Raw genomic sequence first — 19,161 nt, 5'->3', positions numbered from 1 at the left:
CCAATTTTTTATATCAGCTATGCATTCCGTTAATTTGGTGAATTGTTAAGTTTCGTCAGGGCTTGAAAAAATATATAGCTGAATATTCTCAGCATAACAGTGAAAACTAATGCCATGCTTCCTAATAATATCTCCTAAGGGTAGCATGAACAGAGTGAACAGCAACGGTCCTAGTACTGAGCCTTGTGGTACGCCATACTGAACTTTTGATCGATAAGACATCTCTTCATTTACTGCTACAAACTGATAATAGTCAGATAAGTATGATTTAAACCATGCTAATGCAATTCCACTAATGCCAACATAATTTCCGAGTCTATTTAAAAGAATGTTGTGGTCAATAGTATCAAATGCAGCACTAAGATCGAGTAACACCAATAGCGAGATACAACCACGATCGGATGATAAGAGCAAATCATTTGTGACTCTAATGAGAGCTGTCTCATTATGTCCATTATGAGAGCTGTCTCATATAAATCCTGACTGAAAATCCTCGCAGATACCATTTCTTTCTAAAAAGGAACATAGTTGTGAGGATACTGTCTTTTCTAATATCTTTGACAGAAAAGGTGGATTTGAGATCGGCCTGTAATTGACTAATTCTGTAGGATCAAGTTGCGTTTTTTTAACAAGTGGTTTAATCATAGCCAGCTTAAAGGTTTTCGGTAAGTATCCTAGTGACAAAGATGAATTAATGATATTGAGAAGAGGATCTATGACCTCTGGAAGCATCACTTTCAATAGTTTAGACGGTATAGGGTCTAAAATACATGTTGTCGATTTAGATGATTTAACGAGTTTAGAAAATTCTTCCCCTCCTATAGCAATGAATGAATCGAGTTCGTCAGTGAGACTACAATGCACTGTCTGGTGCGATACTGTAGTAGATGGTTGCATAGTTATAATTTTTTCCCTGATATTATCAATCTTATAAGTGAAGAAGGTCATAAAGTCCATTACTGTTGTGCTGCTTGCAAACTTCTGGGCTTGAAACTTGCAACTGTTTCGAATAAATACCTAGGGTTTTGTTTATTTTCTTCTAATAGGGTTGAAAAATAAGCAGATCTAGCAGTTTTTAAGGCCTCTCTGTATGCAATCGAGCTCTCCTTCAATGAAATTCGAAATACCTCTAGTTTTGTTTTCTTCTAGTTTTGCTCCATTTTTCTGGCTGCTCTCTTTAGGGCCTAAGTGTGCTCATTGTACCACGGCGTTGGACTATTTTCTTTGATCTTCTTTAAGCGCAAAGGAGCAACTGTGTCTAAAGTGCTGGAAAAGAGAGAGTTAAAAGTTTCTGTCGCAATATCGAGTTCTACTAAGTTTTCTGGCATGCTGAGATGATGAGACTGATCAGGAAGATTATTAATAAAGCAATTTTTAGTGTCAAAAGTGATAGGTCTAACATATTTGTAACACGGAGTCGGCTTTGCAGCCTTGGCTAAATGATGTTTACGCAAGACTACATAATGATCTGAGATGTCATCGCTCTGCTTCAGAATTTCAACAGCATCAACATTGTTTCCATGTGATAATATTAGATCTAGAGTATGATTACGACAATGAGTAGGTCCTGACACGTGTTGTCTAACTCCAATAGAGTTAAGAATGTCTTTAAATGCCAATCCCAATGCATCTTTTTCATTATCTATATGTATATTAAAATCACCAACAATTAGGACTTTATCTGCAGCCAGTACTAACTCTGAGAGAAAGTCAGCAAATTCTTTGATAAGGTCTGTATGGTGCCCTGGTATTTGAAACTAGACTTCTTAGTAATTTTGAAAATATTACTATAAATTACAGCAACACCTCCCCCTTTGACTTTCTGATGAGATTCATGTTTATAACAGTAATCTTGCAGGGTGCACTCTTTTAAAGTAATATAATCGTTTGGTTTTAGCCAGGTTTCTGTCATACACAGCACATCTATGTTATAGCCTGTAATCATATCATTAACAATAAGTGCTTTTGAAGTAAGGGATCGAATATTCAGCAACCTAAGCTTTATCATTTGTTCATTTGTATTATTTCTGTTTTTTATTTGTTGAACATCAATTAAATTTTTACCCTTAGATGGGTTTGGAAGTTTTTTGTATTTCCTAATTCGGGGAACAGACACAGTCTCTATATGATGTTAACTAGGTGAAAGAGCCTCTATGTGATGGGATTTATCTGACCTTGGTGACGTGAGACAGCTGGCAGACGGTCGGTTTAGCCAGTTTGTCTACTTCCTGACCTGAGCCCCAGATTGTCATGTTTGATCTCTAAGACTATGTGCCATATTACTAGAGAGAAGAGCAGCACCATCCCAGGAGGGATGAATACCATCTCTTTTCAACAGGTCAGGTCTGCCCCAAAAACTTTTCCTATTGTCTATGAATTCTATATTATTTTGCGGACACCACTTAGACAACCAGCAATTGAGTGATGACAATCTGCTAACTGTCTCATCACTCCTTCGATCAGGAAGGGGGCCAGAGCAAATTACAGTGCCTGACATCGTACTTGCGAGTTCACACACCTCTTTAACATTCATTTTAGTGATCTCCGACTGACATGCCCCCACGGAAGACAATTTTGAAAAATAACCCCTGAAATGATGACTTCTGGTGAATATTGTATCCTATCATACATTATAGCATATTATAATACAACTTATTAGGCCTATATATTTATAGAATAGCAAAGTAGGCCTAATCAATATACAAGACTAAACCACATAGATATATAAAGGCTATCATGATCATTTTGCCAACAATGAACCATGCATTTGTTTAGTTTATAATATGTTTTATTTTTTACTTAAATACAACATATAACATTCAAAACTCATAGGCTCCGACTGCATTTGAAGAAAAATAAATACAACAGTTTTCTGTAGCCTTGTGCGAACTTATTCAATAGAATTAGACTTCTAGAATGTTCTTTCCATTGCAAAAAATTATAGTTTTAATTTAATTAGACAACATTTTAAGGAAGTGTAGTGCAAATATCTTTATATAATTATACTTCCATTATAGTTAACTTTCTTTTTGCCGCCTGCTCTGAAGTAGTCATCTTTACATTTCCCGCTGTTGTTACTTGTCGTCATCGTTGCTACGATACATGACTCACAATGACTAACAACAAATTAAAAGGGCCTTCTCTGATGATGTTCCAAGATGTTAAAAACGCTACGCGGCTGATCATAGGCAAACAGGGAGAAATTAGTATCTACCGCACCATCGGGTTTTTTTTTCTTCTTATCATAGCCTACAAATGTCTTCGATCATAGTCTGTCTGACATATATTAGAAGCTATGTGTCTGTCATGGATTTGCACTGAATTGATTCTCAAAAATACGGAACAAAGTGCGTTCCGTATCAGTTCAATACGGAACAAGACTTTTATGTGTCAAATACGGGACGATTCCGTATTACACGGAACGGTTGGCAAATGGCAACCCTACTAGTAACCTTCTTACAAACACTAGTTTGTAAGAGAGTGGCTTACTAATAGTTGCCTCTGCTTTTCTGCTGAAATAGTATAAAGTTTTTAGCATTGGTCAAATTAAACACACCAAATTTAAGAACACCCAGGCAACCAAGGTCACAATTTGAAATGTAATGAGCTACACACAAATATTCCATTAACACAAATTATTATCAGGCACTGGTAACGTGTATTAACTCTTAGTCCACTGTCCTCAGCGGCCTTCCTAAATGTGCTGATGAACTGTCAGTGGCAGAGTCTGTGGTGTCGTGTGGAGGACGGGGTTCTGAAGATGTATCGAGATGAGGAGTCAGAAGAGACCCCTCAGTACACGGTTCAGCTCAGAGGGAGTGAGGTCCGTCCCGGCCCGGATACAGCACATGCTTACCGCATTACTATCACACAGCACGGTGACCAGGTGGCTGTACTAGAGGTACAATAATGATTCAATATTCGCTTGTATACATTTTTTAAATATTACAATTTTATAATTTCTTTAATTGATTTTTATTCCAGTTTTAGTTTTAGTCCTTTATAGTAGATATGGTAACACTTTATTTTACAGTTGCCTTGTTACACCTGTTAAATGTAGTTAGTGTAGTAATAACCATAAATGATGCATAATTACATGCAACTAACACTAACCCTAACCCTATAGTAAGTACGTGTAGTTAATTATTATTATACAGTTCTTAAATGCATAATTACACTGTAACACGGACACCTTAAAATAAAGTGTAAACATAGATATTTAGGGCATGGTACCATGGTAATGCCATGGTTTTTACACACGCCATGGTTTTAAACAATACCAAAAGTACCATAGTGCTTTTATTGTTTTTTTTGTTTTTTTACATGGTACTATGGTGGTACCATGTTCTTGTATGCATGTACCTTGTTATATATAAAATTACCACAGTATCACCATCTGATACCATCGCTGTACCATGGTACTGCAACAGTAGGCCTACTGTACTGATAAAGGGCAGGGATATTAAAATTAAAGTAAATGGTCTAATTTGATTTCTTGTTGTTTTAAAATGTTATCACTGTGTTATGAATTACTGTAGATATTATTCTATGTGTATGAATGTGCAGGCAAATTGTGCAGATGATAAAGAGCAGTGGGTTCAGCTCCTGCAGGATGGAAGTTCCACTGTAGCTGGTTCTCCATATCAACACACCAGCCACGAGTCACTGAGGTACACACACACTCACATGCTGTCTGTCTACTGCCAGCATTCCATATGAACCAAGCATGAATCACTGAGCTACACACACACACACACACACTCACTCACAAAAGTACTCACATTCTTTCCGCATCCTCTTTCCATTCTTCTGTTTCCTCTGTTCCTCAGTGGTCTGAAAAGCCGCAAGTTCCCCACCTCAAACATGTACATGGACGACCCCTTTCAGCAGCTGGGTGGTGGGATCCACTCTCAGCCCATCTATTCAAACTCATCCATACTGGAGCACATGGTACGGTCCAGCAGGGGAGTGTTAAAAATACAGTTGATGAATGAAGTGCATGTGACCTATGTAACCAGAGTTTTAAAAAAATCTCTAATTTGAGCAAGCTGGTCAGTTTTGTTTGCAGTTTAGTGAAGTTACATATCACTAATTATGCAATGTGTTTAGGCATTTTTTTTTTAAATCAACATAATAAAATTGGTTGTGCACTACCATTCAGAAGTTTGGTGTCAAAACGTTGCTTTTTTAAAGAAATTAATATTCAGTAAGAATGCTTTCAATTGATAAAAAGTATTGTTAAATACATTTATAGTGTTACAAAAGAGTATTATTTCAATTCTTTTTAACTTTCTATTCATCAAAGATGTTTTAAAAATGTATTACGGTTTCCACAAAATACGATAAAGCTTATGTTTTGAACTTATTATAAATAAAGCTTATGTTTATTTATAATAATAAATGTTTCTTGAGCACCAAATCAGCATATTAGAATGATTTTTTAAACACTGGAGTAATGGCTGTTGAAAATACAGCTTTGGCATCACAGGAATAAATTACTTCTTAAAATATATTAAAACAAAAAATAGTTATTTTAATTTGTAATTATATTCCACAATATATTTGTTTTTACTGTATATTGATTAAATAAATGTTGCCTTGGTGAGCATAAGAGACTTCGTTCAAAAACATGACAAATTAGTACTGATCCCAAACTTGTGAATAATACTGTACGTGTTAACGCACAATTGGTACCGTGTTCATTAGCATCCGATATTACATATTTTTTACAGATTCTTTACAGATCAGCATCACTCAATATTGGATTTATATCAGCTGATACTCTATATTTAATTGTGATGCTCATTTTCTCCATATTTTTACATTAAGATTACATTTACTGTCATCTAACAATCATTTAAAGTTATTATTTGAAAACTAATAACATTAATAATTTAATAACACTGTTAAATGTAATGTTTAGGAAATTTCTATATGAAAATCCATTTTTCATACTGTTATGTATAATCTTATGAAGCATTAAATTAACTTGTAGTTTAGTTTTTTTTTTGTATTGTTAATATTATTTATATCAACAAAAAATAGTATATAATTTTAATATCTGACATTTATCAGCCCAATACCATGTGTATGTGGGGTTGAAAAAAAAGAGAGCTTGGTGACATCAGCCATAAAAAGGAAAATGATTTCAGAGCAAGTTATCACATTTTGATTAAAGATTACAAAGACAAACATTTTAAATAACATGCGTTATTGCATAAGTGTTCACAATGTGGACTACGATAGTAAATAGGTTACATTTTGATTTGATGTTGCTTTTTTTTATTCATGTCGTTGTTTGTTCACTGCTACTTTGACAAACTAACTTATTCATCTGTTCCATCCATTTGTCAGTTTCAGAAACCCTACACTAGTGGAAATGGAGAATTGGTGTCATCCAAGGATTCTGCCAACTACAGCAATAATGAAATCTTCAGCAACCACAGTGAGTCAGTCATATTACTTCAGTCCCTAATCCTGAGTTGCACTTTTTAAGAAAGGAAATGCATTAAGATTAAAAAATACTGTACATTTATAGTTCTCATTCATTTTATCCCATTTTCTACTCTCATTGCCTGGTCCCACTCATTCTGTCACCAAATTGTTGTAAAAGTCATTTTAAAAATTGCTTTTACATTCATGGGAATTTCTTTTTCACTATAACATCATTGTCTTAAGCAGATCAGCATCGTCACATATAATCAGTCTTTCCAGGTAATTTTTCTCTCATAAAAATCTAAGAATACATTAATGCATTTGGTCAATAAAATGAGATGCAAATGGACTGGAAGTTTCAGTCCATTTACGATACAGTTGGTCGTCTAGGGCCTGTGAGATGGTCTATAAACGGGCCTTAGATGACCGCCTGTATCGCCTATAGGACAGGCCCACTTGTGCACAAAACATATGATTAAGACATGTATACAGCTCTCCTGTCCTAACCCATCACTACCTCGTCTGCGACAAATACTTGACAATTCAGAGGCATCTGCTTTTAATTTGAACAGTACTAAATTTTATGGTGGCTGAAAGCTCAAAGCTCAAGTTTCCATGCTCATGGTTTATGGAAATGTATATGTATAACATCCCAGAGTATATTTTTGTGCTTTTCACGTGTTTTATTTGCTTAATAAGGCCAATGTGACCTGTATAAATCCCTTTAACATGATGCTAAGATCTTTTGTTGTGCAAATGGACATTAAGTGGTCTTTCTATTGACTTTGATCTATTAGATCATGATTATGGACCTATTTACAGTGCTGTTTTTCTCAACCATGATACTTTTTTCAGGATACTTTGATAAGAAAAAAGTTCAAATGAACAGCATTTATTTGAAATATAAATCTTTTGTAACATTATAAATGTCACTTTTGATCAATTTAATACATCCTTGTCACAAGAAAGTATTCATTTAAAAAAAAAAAAAAACTTTTACTTACACTTAAAGTTTTGAATGGTAGTGTTGGAGCTGTTTAGAATACGTCAGTGTGTGAGGATGTGTTTTATAGTGTGTACTATAGGGCATGTGAGGTGAGGTTTAGACTGTGTTTCTGGACTGTCTCAGCAGAGGAAGGCAGCACTCTTGTGCTCCCATTTTGGTAGGGATGAGTGGTGGCTGGCGTTTTTTCTCCCTTGTGGTTTCGGTCACAGTGCAGGGTTGTAGCATTGTGGCATGCGCCTGCACACACACATCCTTTAAGATCCTTCAGTCAAAACCATGAGAATGTCATGTTTTCTTTTTGAACCCAACTTTCCATGACTCAGGGAGTATAAGACAAGGTAAAAAGTAGAAAAGTGAATAAACAACTATAAGATGATGAATAATCATACAGTACCTTTTAGAAAATAAACTCTTAAAATGCTTTTCATACTCAAATGGTTTGCCTACTAACACTGCTCAGCAGTTGACATGTTTCAGAAGAAAATTCAATAAAATATTTTTTTTTATAAAGGTTATGAAGTCTAATATCCACCACATCTCAAATGATGTATAGTGTTTAAATCCTGTGGTGGAATCGCACAAAATAACAGCTTAATTGGAAATTACCCACAATATAAATATTCTGCTCACAATTAAATTGATCTTAATTTTTTTTACACATCACATCTCTCATATTTCATTTCAAGCCCTTAATTGAAATTGTTCATGTAATTCATATTATTGGATCGTTTTTACGAAACACCACACATGACAAAAAATATGTATATCATGGGATGGCCACAAATTAACAATTTGTTCCCACGACTTACTAGAAACGTCAGCCTGTTTTACTAATTCGTTTCCTCATTTTAAGGAAATAGTGCTTGTTTTGTTTAAAGCTTTGAGACAAACCATGTGCAAATTCACAAGTCAACACCATTGCTGAGTATTTTCTCCTTAAAACGTCTCTGGTTACCTAAAGTTACCTCAGTTCCCTGAGAGGAGGGAACGAGACACTGCATGACTGTTAGGTGGCGCTATGGGGTTATCCCTCCTTCTTCGAATCTACTGAAGCCTTAAGAAATCTCGCGGACGAGAATTTGCCCGCCAATGTCATTCAAGCGCCCAAAATAGAGGCGGGCTCCCCTGCACTATAGGGCGGCACTGAGTGCCATTGCCTCAGAATCTTGGACTGAAGCAGAATGTGACCGACAAAGACTCTGAGATATGTAACACATCAGCGTACGCAGTGTCTCTTTCCCTCCTCTATAGGAACCGAGGTTACGCTAGGTAACCGGAGACGTTTCCTTTCGAGTCGGTCTCTCCATTAATCATTAGGTGGTGCTATGGGGTCCTATAAAATCCCTCCGTGTTGATAGCTAATGTCTAGATCGGCAGCAAGCCAAGCCGTTGAAAGCTAAAAGAACTCCATACAACGGAGGTAACAGGTAACACCATGCAGATGAAACCCGAAGGCAGCAGAAGTACTGGTGGCATTACGGACAATACATACATTGTAAGGAACATCCAGGTTATAACACCATATAGGCCATAGCAACATGTAAGGAGCCTCATAGCCTACCTGGCATGGGTTTTCCACAAAGTGTGGGAGAAACCATAATTATGATAGATTCCTTGTCTGTGCTATTACAGCATGAATGCACACAGAAGCAACCCACAAGGGTGACCATTTGCGCAGAAGACAGCAGTGTGTGCGCCTGTAACAACATACTGCGGATGGCTAAACAACATACTGTAGTTGAGGGTCTGTCCCAATTTGTCCACTTGAAAGCATGTTCAATAAACATCTGCGACTTAGTGCACTGCACAGCAGAATGAACCTAACACACAGGCTTTAACTGTTCCTGACGCCCGCAACATGCGGGGGGACGCATGTACTATGATACGGTCTGAATCCTGATTGAAAATCCTTGCAGATACCATTTCTTTCTAAAAAGGAACATAGTTGTGAAGATACTGCCTTTTCTAGTATCTTTGACAGAAAAGATAGATTCGAGATCGCCCTGTAATTGACTAATTCTGTAGGATCAAGTTGCGTTTTTTTTAACAAGCGGTTTAATCATAGCCAGCTTAACATTTTTTGGTATGTATCCTAATGGCAAAGATTAATTAATGCTATTAAGAAGAGGATCTATGACCTCTGGAAGCATCTCTTTCAGTAGTTTAGTCAGTATAGGGTCTAAGATGATTTAACGAGTTTATAAAATTCACCCTCTCCTATAGCAGTGAATGAATAAAATTTTTCGTCGGGGAGACTATAATGTACTGTCTGATGCGATACTGTAGTAGATGGTTGGATAGTTATAATTTTCTCCCTGATATTATCAATCTTGTAAGTAAAAAAGTTCATAAAGTCATTACTGCTGTGCTGCTTGGAAACGTCTGGGCTTGAAGCTTTATTTTTCGTTAGTTTAGCCACTGTTTCAATTAAATACCTAAGTTTTTATTTTATTTTATTCTAATAGGATTGATATATATATAAATAAAGGTGACTTGACTTGACTTTCAGACACTCCTGTGGTTACTCAGTCATCTTCCCCTGCACAGCCAGAACATTGTGGTGTAAAACGGGGAATTTCAGTCTTACAGCTGTCACGCCGCACAACAGAACAGCAATTTCTCAAAGGCAACTAGGTTTTGAATACAGAAGGCGGCCTTACAGTCACGATCATTCTCTGGATTCATAGCTGCTCAGGCTCTATGCAAGGGGCTGAGGCATGGCTAGATAACAGTCATGTAGAGCGAGAGACACATAGCGTTGGGAACAGCAATATAGTCAGTGCATCATGAGGGCTATGGCCGGCGTCGGCGCCAGGGTGTACAGTGAAGGCGACAAAATAGAAGGCGAGAATAGCGTAGTACCAGCGTAAGTAGCGGTATAGCATACTTCATTACAAAGCACCAGCAAAGACAGAGCTCTTATCATATAAGTGATGAACAGCAGTCTCGTCGTTTGTCAGTGAACCGGGGTTGCGACAGTAACCAGAGATGTTCCCTTTCGAGAGCGGTCACTTCAGTATCGCTTCAGCTTGACGCTGCAGGAACATAATCAATCCCGCCGTGTGAGAGGTGTAGATCAGGCCGAAGATACCAGGCTACACCTATCACAGAGTAGAACAACAGCCAATAGCGCATTCCTCTAGGAGTGCTCACAGGTGATAGTACACCCGAATTTGCATACCACTGCATACAGGGCAGCATAATAGCAGTAATCACATATCTGTATGTTCATAAGCACAGCATCAGCAGCCGTAGTGGCAACAACATGTGTGCACACTTAGTCAAAAGCAAGACTAGGAGATAAGTGAGGTTAATCACTCACCGAAAGCACTTGAGACGCCATTAACTCTACGAGACGAACAACTCTCCGTTGTTGGTGTGACGGCGATCTCCAGCGAGTTCGCACTGCCTGCTGATCTGTGCAGTGATCTGCCAGTGAGTGTGTTTTTTCCCTGCTCGCTTCGACTTCGCGGAGTTTTTTCTCTCACAAAAGAGCTCGCTCGTGGCACGTCTTTTTAAAGACCGCTCGCCCGTGCATTTCTGGTTGCGGTCGACTCATTTCCGATTTTGATGGGCACATTCTCTGCTCTGCGTGCTTGGGCTTGATCGCGCTAGAGCAGCGTTTGTGGATGACTCACGTTCTCTCCGCGGGAACGTGACCATTACGGTCGAGACTCAATGATCTCGTTAGAGAGAGAGTCCCCTCATCCACACCCCGATCTAACCCTCTCCACGTGAGGTGGTACTTCGGCTGGTGGCCAGGGTGACCTGAGGGTGATTGTGTGGTACAAATACGCCGACGATTCGTCCTCGACCCACGTCCCTGTGCCCCATCGCAGCATCACAGGGCGGGCAAGAATCTTCAGGAAGTGAAGATTCGACAGTGCTGCCACTTGTGGGTGTGCATATAGCATTTTGTCGAGTCGGATCCTGAGATGACGGCCATGCAGACCCGTCTTGTCTGTCAGGGTGTGTTTATGATCATGCCCCCACACTGGGCCGCTATGCCGTCCACGTCCGGGCCAGTCATTCCGCTTCGCTGCACCACCAAGGGGACGTCTGTGGTTCGCATGAGTCCGCTGGCACAGTTCTTGGGAGCCAGGCTAGAGCTTCCCAATCACAGGCTGCCGTTCAAGATGCTCCTGGCCAAACGCATTTTTGAATCTGTGCTGCCACAGGATTGGTTTGCACTTTTATGTCTCCGTTCTCCTTCGACTCAGACCGTTCCTGCGGTTTGCTGTCAGGGGGCGCGCATCTTGCACTATCACTGGCTATCCTAGCTCACTCTCGAGACCAGGTTTGCGAACACAGGGACCCAGTGCTCCTAGCTCGTCTGGGCCTTCGGGTCAACTGGGAAAAGAGTAAACTTTGCCCCGTGATCTCTTTTCTCGTTATCGACTTGGTCGCCTTCTCCACTCAGCCACTGCTGACTTTGCCTGAGACAATCAAGCGCAAGAGTGCGGCTCCACTGAAGTTATTTCAGAGGCTCCTTGGGGCATATGGCATCCGCAGCCACAACATCGCTGCTCGGATTGCTCATATGAGACTGCTTCAGCTTTGGCTTTCGACCGAGTCCCGAGGTGGGCATGGCAACACGGCATGCTCCGAGTACCAGCTACTCCAACCTGCCGTCAGACCTTCACCCTGTGGTCAAACCTCTGTTTTCTACGGGCTAGTGCCCCTAGAACGAGCTTCCGGCCATGTTGTTCTCTCTAAACATGCCTCCACCACGGGCTGGAGCGCCATGCGCAATGGACACGCTGCCGCCAACTCCTGGACAGGACCTAGCGCCCTTAGGATGTCTATTGCCTCGAGTTCCTGGCAGTACGCCTTGCGTTGCTCAAAGGTCAACGCTTACTTGTCCACTTGACATTTGACATTACCGCGCCAGTAGCGTACATTTACCATCAAGGTGGTCTATGCTTCCGCCATATGTCGCAACTTGCCCGCCACCTCCTCTTATGGAGTCAGAAGCATCTGAGGTCGCTTCGAGCCATTATTCCTGGAGCCCTGAACTGTGCAGCCTACGATCTCCCACGGCTTCAGCCCCTCCCTGGAGAATGGTGACTCCATCCCCAGCAGTTTAGCTAGTTTGGGACCAGTTAGGGGATGCACAGATAGATCTGTTTGCCTCCCATGACTTGACCCATTGCGCCCTGTATTACTCCCTGTCCGAGGGCACGGACATTTGGTCATTCTGGTCACGCCGCACTGGCCCATCCGGACCTGGTTTTCCGAACTTGTACTACTCGCGACAGCACCTCCCTGGCCTATTCCTCTGAGGAATTACCTCCTTTCTCAGGGACGGGGCACCCTGAGGCACCCTCGTCTCGATCCTTGAACCTCCCCGTGTTGTTCCTGGATGGGATGAGGCAAGTTGAGTACCCTACCACCAGCGGTACCATCACTTCCGCTTAGCATCGTCTACGAGACATGTCTACGCGTTGAAGTGGAATCTCTTCGTCAACTGGTGCTCTTCTCACCGAGAAGACCCCCGGAGATGCTCGATCAGTGTCGTACTTTCCTTCCTGCAAGATGTGTTGAAGCGAAGGCTGTCTCCCTCCACCCTGAAGGTATATGTTACCGCTATCGCCGCACATCTTGAAGCAGTTGAAGGTAAGTCCGTGGGAGAGCACAACCTAATCGTCAGGTTCCTGAGAGGAGCGAGGAAACTAAATCATCCTCACCCTCCTCTCATTCCCTCATGGGACCTCACAGTGGTTCTAATTGCCCTGTAGAGTGCTCCCCTTGAGCCTCTACAATCAGTGGAGCTTAACTTCCTGTTATTTAAAGACAGTGCTCCTGGTTGCATTGGCCTCCTTCAAGAGGGTAGGGGACCTGCACGCATTTCCGTTGACGAAGCGTGCCTGGAGTCCGGACCAGCTCTTTGTCTGTTATGGGGAAGCTGAAGGGAAAGGCTTTTCCAAGCTTAGGTTGTCTCACGGATGTGGACACCTTTGCTTGGCTTACCAGCAGCAAGGTCGATCATGCCCCCTTGGTCCCGGAGTGTGGCGTCCTCTTGGGCTCTAGCGCATGGCGCCTCGCTAACAGACATCTGCAGAGCTGCAGGCTGGGCGCCACCTAACACATTCGACAGATTCTTCAATCTCTGAGAGGAGCCTGTCTCCTCCCATGTACTTGCTTCAACCAGCCAGTACTAGGACCCGCTCAGGTGTCTTCGCTTGCTCGCCATTCCACTCCACGGACTGGATAAGTGCGCTTCCCCGCAAGCCCTGAGTTCCTCCAGCACTGCTGATGTCGACGCCAGTGTCTATTGCCTGCGCGTCGGCTAGGTGCCTCCCGTGTGCATGGTCCCCCCTCTGGGCGACCCCCACTTGTGTATTTCCACTGTAAGTCTCTCTGAGCATGTGTCTTTCCCTTGGCAAGCCACCTTGCCACCCTGGGGTTGAAATATTCCCCTTGCGGCTGGACACCCCAGTGTTCTCCATATGCATCCCTCCGGGTCAAATGTGTATTCTCTAAGACCCCGCCTCTGGGTGGGCAGTAATTGCATATTTCCTCTGAGATATGGGATATGCTCCCCAGTGTACCTTGGTATTCCTGTGCTAAATAGGAGTCCTCCTTCCGTGCCAGTCTCACGACAGGGATCTCAGATTTACGCAGGGCACTGGAAGACAGCCGAGAATGTGGCGTGATTAGACTGGAAACCCCATTCGTCATCATCCAATGTAACTCGGAGTGACAACGAAAGGGAACGTCTCGGTTACGTATGTAACCGATACGTATTACATACGTATGTTACGTATGTAATCCGTTCCCTACTCAGGGAACGAGGGTTACGTACGTAACCGTTATTTTGGTAAACGTTATTTTGAATGTTCTATTATAACTCGTTATAACTGATTATGAATATTTGGATCAGTTAATCGGATTAACTTGATGTAGCTACATTAACATTACAACCAATTACTCAGTTCATCCTGTGAACCCTCAGTATTGGTTATTAATTGGTTAATAGAAAGGTACATTTCCGAGGCATCGGAAATGTCTTTCTTACCTTACTACTAAGAGCAAGTAGTAAAAATCTATGATTAGCAACTTCAGTATGTGAGCTTGAGACACGGACAACTTTACGTGTGAAACTCTAACATACACATACATACATGCATACAGTTTACCAAGGGAAAGTGAGCTGAAGCAGAATACAGGAAAGCAAGAAGTTATAGCATTGTTTGAAATTCAGCAGATCAACAGCCTTGAGCAAACCATCAGTTTAGTTCTAACACGCCCTTCTTTTAAACGGGGTAAGGATACTTAATGTATCAAATAATGAGACTAAGTTTGGCTTTAAAGCTTATTTGTTAAATGTAAAAAATAGTAATGTGTCTGATTGTCTCAGTCGTTACAGCTTCCACAAAAATATTAATCAGCACAACTGTTTTCAACATTGATAATAGTAAGAAATGTTTCTTGAGCAGCAAATCGGCTGAAGGATCATGTGACACTGAAGACTTGAGTTATGGATGTTGGAAATTTAGCTTTATCATCACAGAAATAAATAAATAAATTACATTTTAAAATATATTAAAATAGAAATTTTTTTATTTTAAATTGTAATAATGTTTCACAGTATTTCGTTTTTTACTGCATTTTGAGCATAAGAGACTTCTTTCAAAACATTACAAAAGCTTACCAATCCCCTGTGTGTTTATTTTAGATACAAAACTGTTTGAGATTGAGAGGGGTGTGCAGAAGCTGGACCTGACAGGAAAGAGTCGTGTGCAGTTACGAACAGGGTCAGAGATCAACCTTGTGAGCGTGGGGACGAAGCCAGCTAAACGGAATTCCTTCAGACGGTCCCTTGCTTTCTGCACTGAACGAGCACAGGTAACAACTGTCCCTTACAATAAAAGCACTGTAGCAATACTATGGAACATTGATGATATCAGATTATAATACCATGGAACTTTGATTTATATCACCGTTCTGGATATTTACCATATTCATACATCTTGGTATTTGGTATTTGGTCCAAGACATTTTAAGAAAATCCATGGTGTTACCATACTTACAAAAATTACAGTAAAAAAAAATTACCACAGTAATACCATGTTTTTTTTTGTTTTTGTTTTTATGTTTTTAACATATACCATGATAGTACAGTACCTTGATATTCTTGGAATACCATGTAAATTCAATATATCAAATGTATATATATATATATATATATATCAGTGTTATTTTTGTACCATTGAGATACTATTATAGTTTTTATTATTATAATTATTATTATTTTGAATTAGTTTTTATTTTACTGAAAATTTAAGCAATTTTGTTTTGTTTTTGTCATTTTTAGATGGTAGACACAATGTAGATTTTATTAATTTTTATTTTGGTTTTACTTTTAGTTATTTTTGTACATCAAGTTAAACTAGATGAAAATAAATATTTTTTAAATAATTATTTTATTTCCATTAACGTTTATTTTATTTCAAATTTTATTTTATTTTTTTGTTTTAGTTAACTAAATCCTTGTATGATTGCATTGGCATCTGACGACATCACTGTATCGAGGGTGCTGCCACAGTACCCTTTTGCACCATAGTAATGTCAGGAAAAACACCGTCATCTTAGTACATGCCCAGAAAATATGATAATACCATGGTATTATTTGTGAGGTCTGATAGGAGCCTTTTAAAGTGGCATTGGGTTTGGCTAGATGACTGCTGAACTGCTGAAGTTGAAGTGCTACACTGCCACCTGTTTTTTAGATGGTGTAACTGCAACACTTTGCAAGAAGTTAATTTTGATTTGTAATATCAAATACATGAGACAAAGATGAGGACGTTTGATTATGGGCCATTTTCAGGTGTTTTTTTTATGTAATTTCTTTGTGGCTAGTCTTGTTTGGTGCTCTGTTTGTCAGTTGTAGCTGCTGTTGTGAGTTCAGTAATTACAGTGGGTTGGATTGGGAGCCACTTCCTCCCAGAGGAGCAGAGAATAACGCACAGATAAGAGCTGTTTTAACCGACCATTACTCCCTACTTTATCAAACAGTGAGGAGTGGTTCCTCAGTGGAGGACTCTGCTGACTTTTAAAGCAGCTGTGACTCTTGTTTGAGTCATTTAGGATATTTGAAAATTTCACCCTATAAAAGGAAATGTCTTGAACACTCTCCTCTGTTTTTCTATTTCTCTCAAAGGGGAGCTTTCTGACCCCACTCTTGAGGAGAACCGCCTCAGCAAAAAGCACCCTAAAGAAAGCTCCGTCTGCCCTGTTTATCGAGCATGGCAGAGTCTTCCAGCGGAGGAAGGTAATATTTAGCATGAGCACACTGCACAGCCTCCCACATGGATTGTTTGATTGTATTGGATTTCCCAATGACTCAGTAGATGAGCTGACAACTAACACCAGCCTCTCACTTCAAAGACTTTTGACCTTCATTATATGGACAAAAACATTCTGCTAAATATCTTTTGTGTTCCACACAAGAGTCATAAATCACACGACCAAGACCAACACATAATCCTCCTCAGAAAAGGAGGTTATTATTGTTATCTAAAAAAAGTTAATTGAAGTAAAGCTGAAATAAAATAAAATTTAAATATTTGATGAATTCAAACTAAATTGTTACCTTGGCAAGTAAAATTACTAACTTTTAAATAAATAAATAAATAACAACTAAAACTGAAATAAAAATAAATGAAACCTAAACAGTAATATTTAAAAATGTCTGTCAAATCGATTAACATAAGTTTATATATACACGGTGTGTGTGTGTGTGTGTCATATTTATATATATCTTAGCTTCTATTGTGCTGTGCTTTTGTCAGTGTTCTAAGTTTTTTTCCATTTGACAGCACAAAAAAAAAACTAAGAAAACTGACAAAAGCACAGCACAACAAAATTACTAAAAATGTATCTAAAATTAACATTACTGAAAGTAAAAAATAGAAGCTAATTCAAAATATTTATAAAAACTATTATAGTATATACTGTACATAATAGTAAAATAACACTGCTATGACCCTTAACCTCTTTTTGTTTGTGTTTGTAGGAGTGGGAAACCAAAGCTTCAGGTTGACATCGAGAGAAGACTCTCCCACATTCCCCTCATATTGTCAGTATATTATTGCACTGAAAATAATATTCTTTCCAAGCATGTGGATCATGCAGTGGTTTGGATTTTTAAAGTTCTTTGTTATTTTTGGGGGTTCCTTGGTACTGTTCTTGGTACCAAAATCAAACAAACTCTTTAGCGCCAGATTCTGTTCATATACAAACTTTCATCTTCACACTCAGAGGGCTACATCATAGGGAGAAACTACAAAATATTTTTACATTTCTAGTTTTTAAAGTTAAACTAGAAACGTTTTTAAAGAGCAACTACAAAATATTTTTTACATTTCTAGTAAATGTTTGTTGAGATGATGCTGGTGTACTTTTCTTTAGACATGTTAAATAACTTTGACACCAACATTTCAGGTAGAATAACTATGTGTATAGAATGGCACATTTAAATAAAGTGGATTTTTACGTTTATCATCATAGCACAATATTTATCCTTATGTAAATCACTTTGCACTTGAACTCAACCTAAACTGTGTTTGCGGTTTTCAGGAAGGCATTGTCGTGGTCAAAATCAGGAATCGTCAGTATGAAGATCAAGCACAATATGATTATAGCTAAATGATTATTGATTATTGAAGAGTAATTACCTCTTTGTTTTTTATTTTTTACAAGACTCACAAATCTGTGGTAATTTATCGACATTTGTACAGTTTTATCAGTGCACATGCAGTGTATTATGTGTTGAGCTTTTTAAATAATGTACCATAACCATGTTTTTTATCCATGTTTTTATGAAGCATTGATTTGTCATTACAGCTGAAGAGATTTTGCTGGTATTGATCCCACTTTAGGGAAGGTTTTTCTGTATAGTTTGGTAACTTGTTTATGATAGAATGGCCTAATGTTGCTGTACCAATAATAACTGTGGAGAACAAAAACACCACTAATGAGCATAGTATTTGTACAATAAATAAAGCGATGCTGGATAAAGCATTATTTCTTCACTTGTCCTTATCTATGAATCTTCTTTTTTCATCTGCTTGTTTTCTCGAGAAACAGTAGAGTAAATTTGATGTAAAATGGTATATAACATTGTATTATGTATGGTTGCCATAATGTGGCAGAAAAATAATCCAAATTAAATACAAAAAAGCTGGTGACCATTGAATTAAGTTTTATCTTTTCTAGAAGTAGTCTTAACATTTCAGTTCAATTTTTATTTGACACATCTTTATATCTTTTATTGTTTTTGAAATAATGGTTGCTGTATGTACAGACAAGCCTTAATGTAAACTAAAATATAATCTAATTTCTTAGATTAATTACTTTTAATTTCTTTAATTTTTTTTAATTGCTTTAACTTTAAATGTAATATTAAATAACAGATCACAGTTAAATTCATAATCAAGTGGGCTACTTAACATCTGCTTTATTATGTTAGTAAACGTCAAAATAATTGTACCTATATAATGCATGAAAAAAGATTATTAAAACTTAATTTAAAATGTACTTTAAAGAATTATTACAAAGTTTTAAAAGTGTTCATAAGTGTATTGAGAAACATAGTCATGCAAGTTTACTCTTTTAAATTACTTTTTTTGTCAGTAGCCTAATATTTTATCTGCAAGTAAAGTTTTTTAAATAATATATTTTTTACATTTGTATTTGCCTACAATTGCACATTCAAT

At 38.7% G+C, this 19,161-nt stretch overlaps 1 protein-coding gene across 4 annotated transcripts in view; it reads left to right on the top strand.

The window, feature by feature from the left end:
• The window catches only part of LOC143732299 (actin filament-associated protein 1-like 2), a 114,701-nt gene extending 96,235 nt beyond the window's left edge, over nt 1-18,466 (top strand). For 2 of the 4 annotated variants that reach the window (XM_077223246.1, XM_077223244.1), the window contains exons 9-16: nt 3,687-3,901; nt 4,567-4,670; nt 4,830-4,950; nt 6,355-6,445; nt 15,120-15,289; nt 16,605-16,715; nt 17,460-17,522; nt 18,023-18,466. In XM_077223246.1, the coding sequence (XP_077079361.1) occupies nt 3,687-3,901; nt 4,567-4,670; nt 4,830-4,950; nt 6,355-6,445; nt 15,120-15,289; nt 16,605-16,715; nt 17,460-17,486 (839 nt within the window). In that variant the 3' untranslated portion in view covers nt 17,487-17,522; nt 18,023-18,466. Of the gene's footprint in view, nt 1-3,686; nt 3,902-4,566; nt 4,671-4,829; nt 4,951-6,354; nt 6,446-15,119; nt 15,290-16,604; nt 16,716-17,459 lie in introns of all 4 variants that reach the window. The other 2 variants (XM_077223245.1, XM_077223243.1) reach the window with 1 other exon arrangement.
• Nucleotides 18,467-19,161: the final 695 nt, after the last annotated feature.

This window comes from Siphateles boraxobius, unplaced genomic scaffold (assembly GCF_051911475.1).
Source record: "Siphateles boraxobius isolate OS27281-9 unplaced genomic scaffold, OSU_SipBor_1 9, whole genome shotgun sequence".
Taxonomy (NCBI): Eukaryota; Metazoa; Chordata; class Actinopteri; order Cypriniformes; family Leuciscidae; genus Siphateles; species Siphateles boraxobius.
The sequence above is the reverse complement of the archived record's forward strand: the minus strand, read 5'-3'. Positions and strand labels throughout refer to the sequence as shown.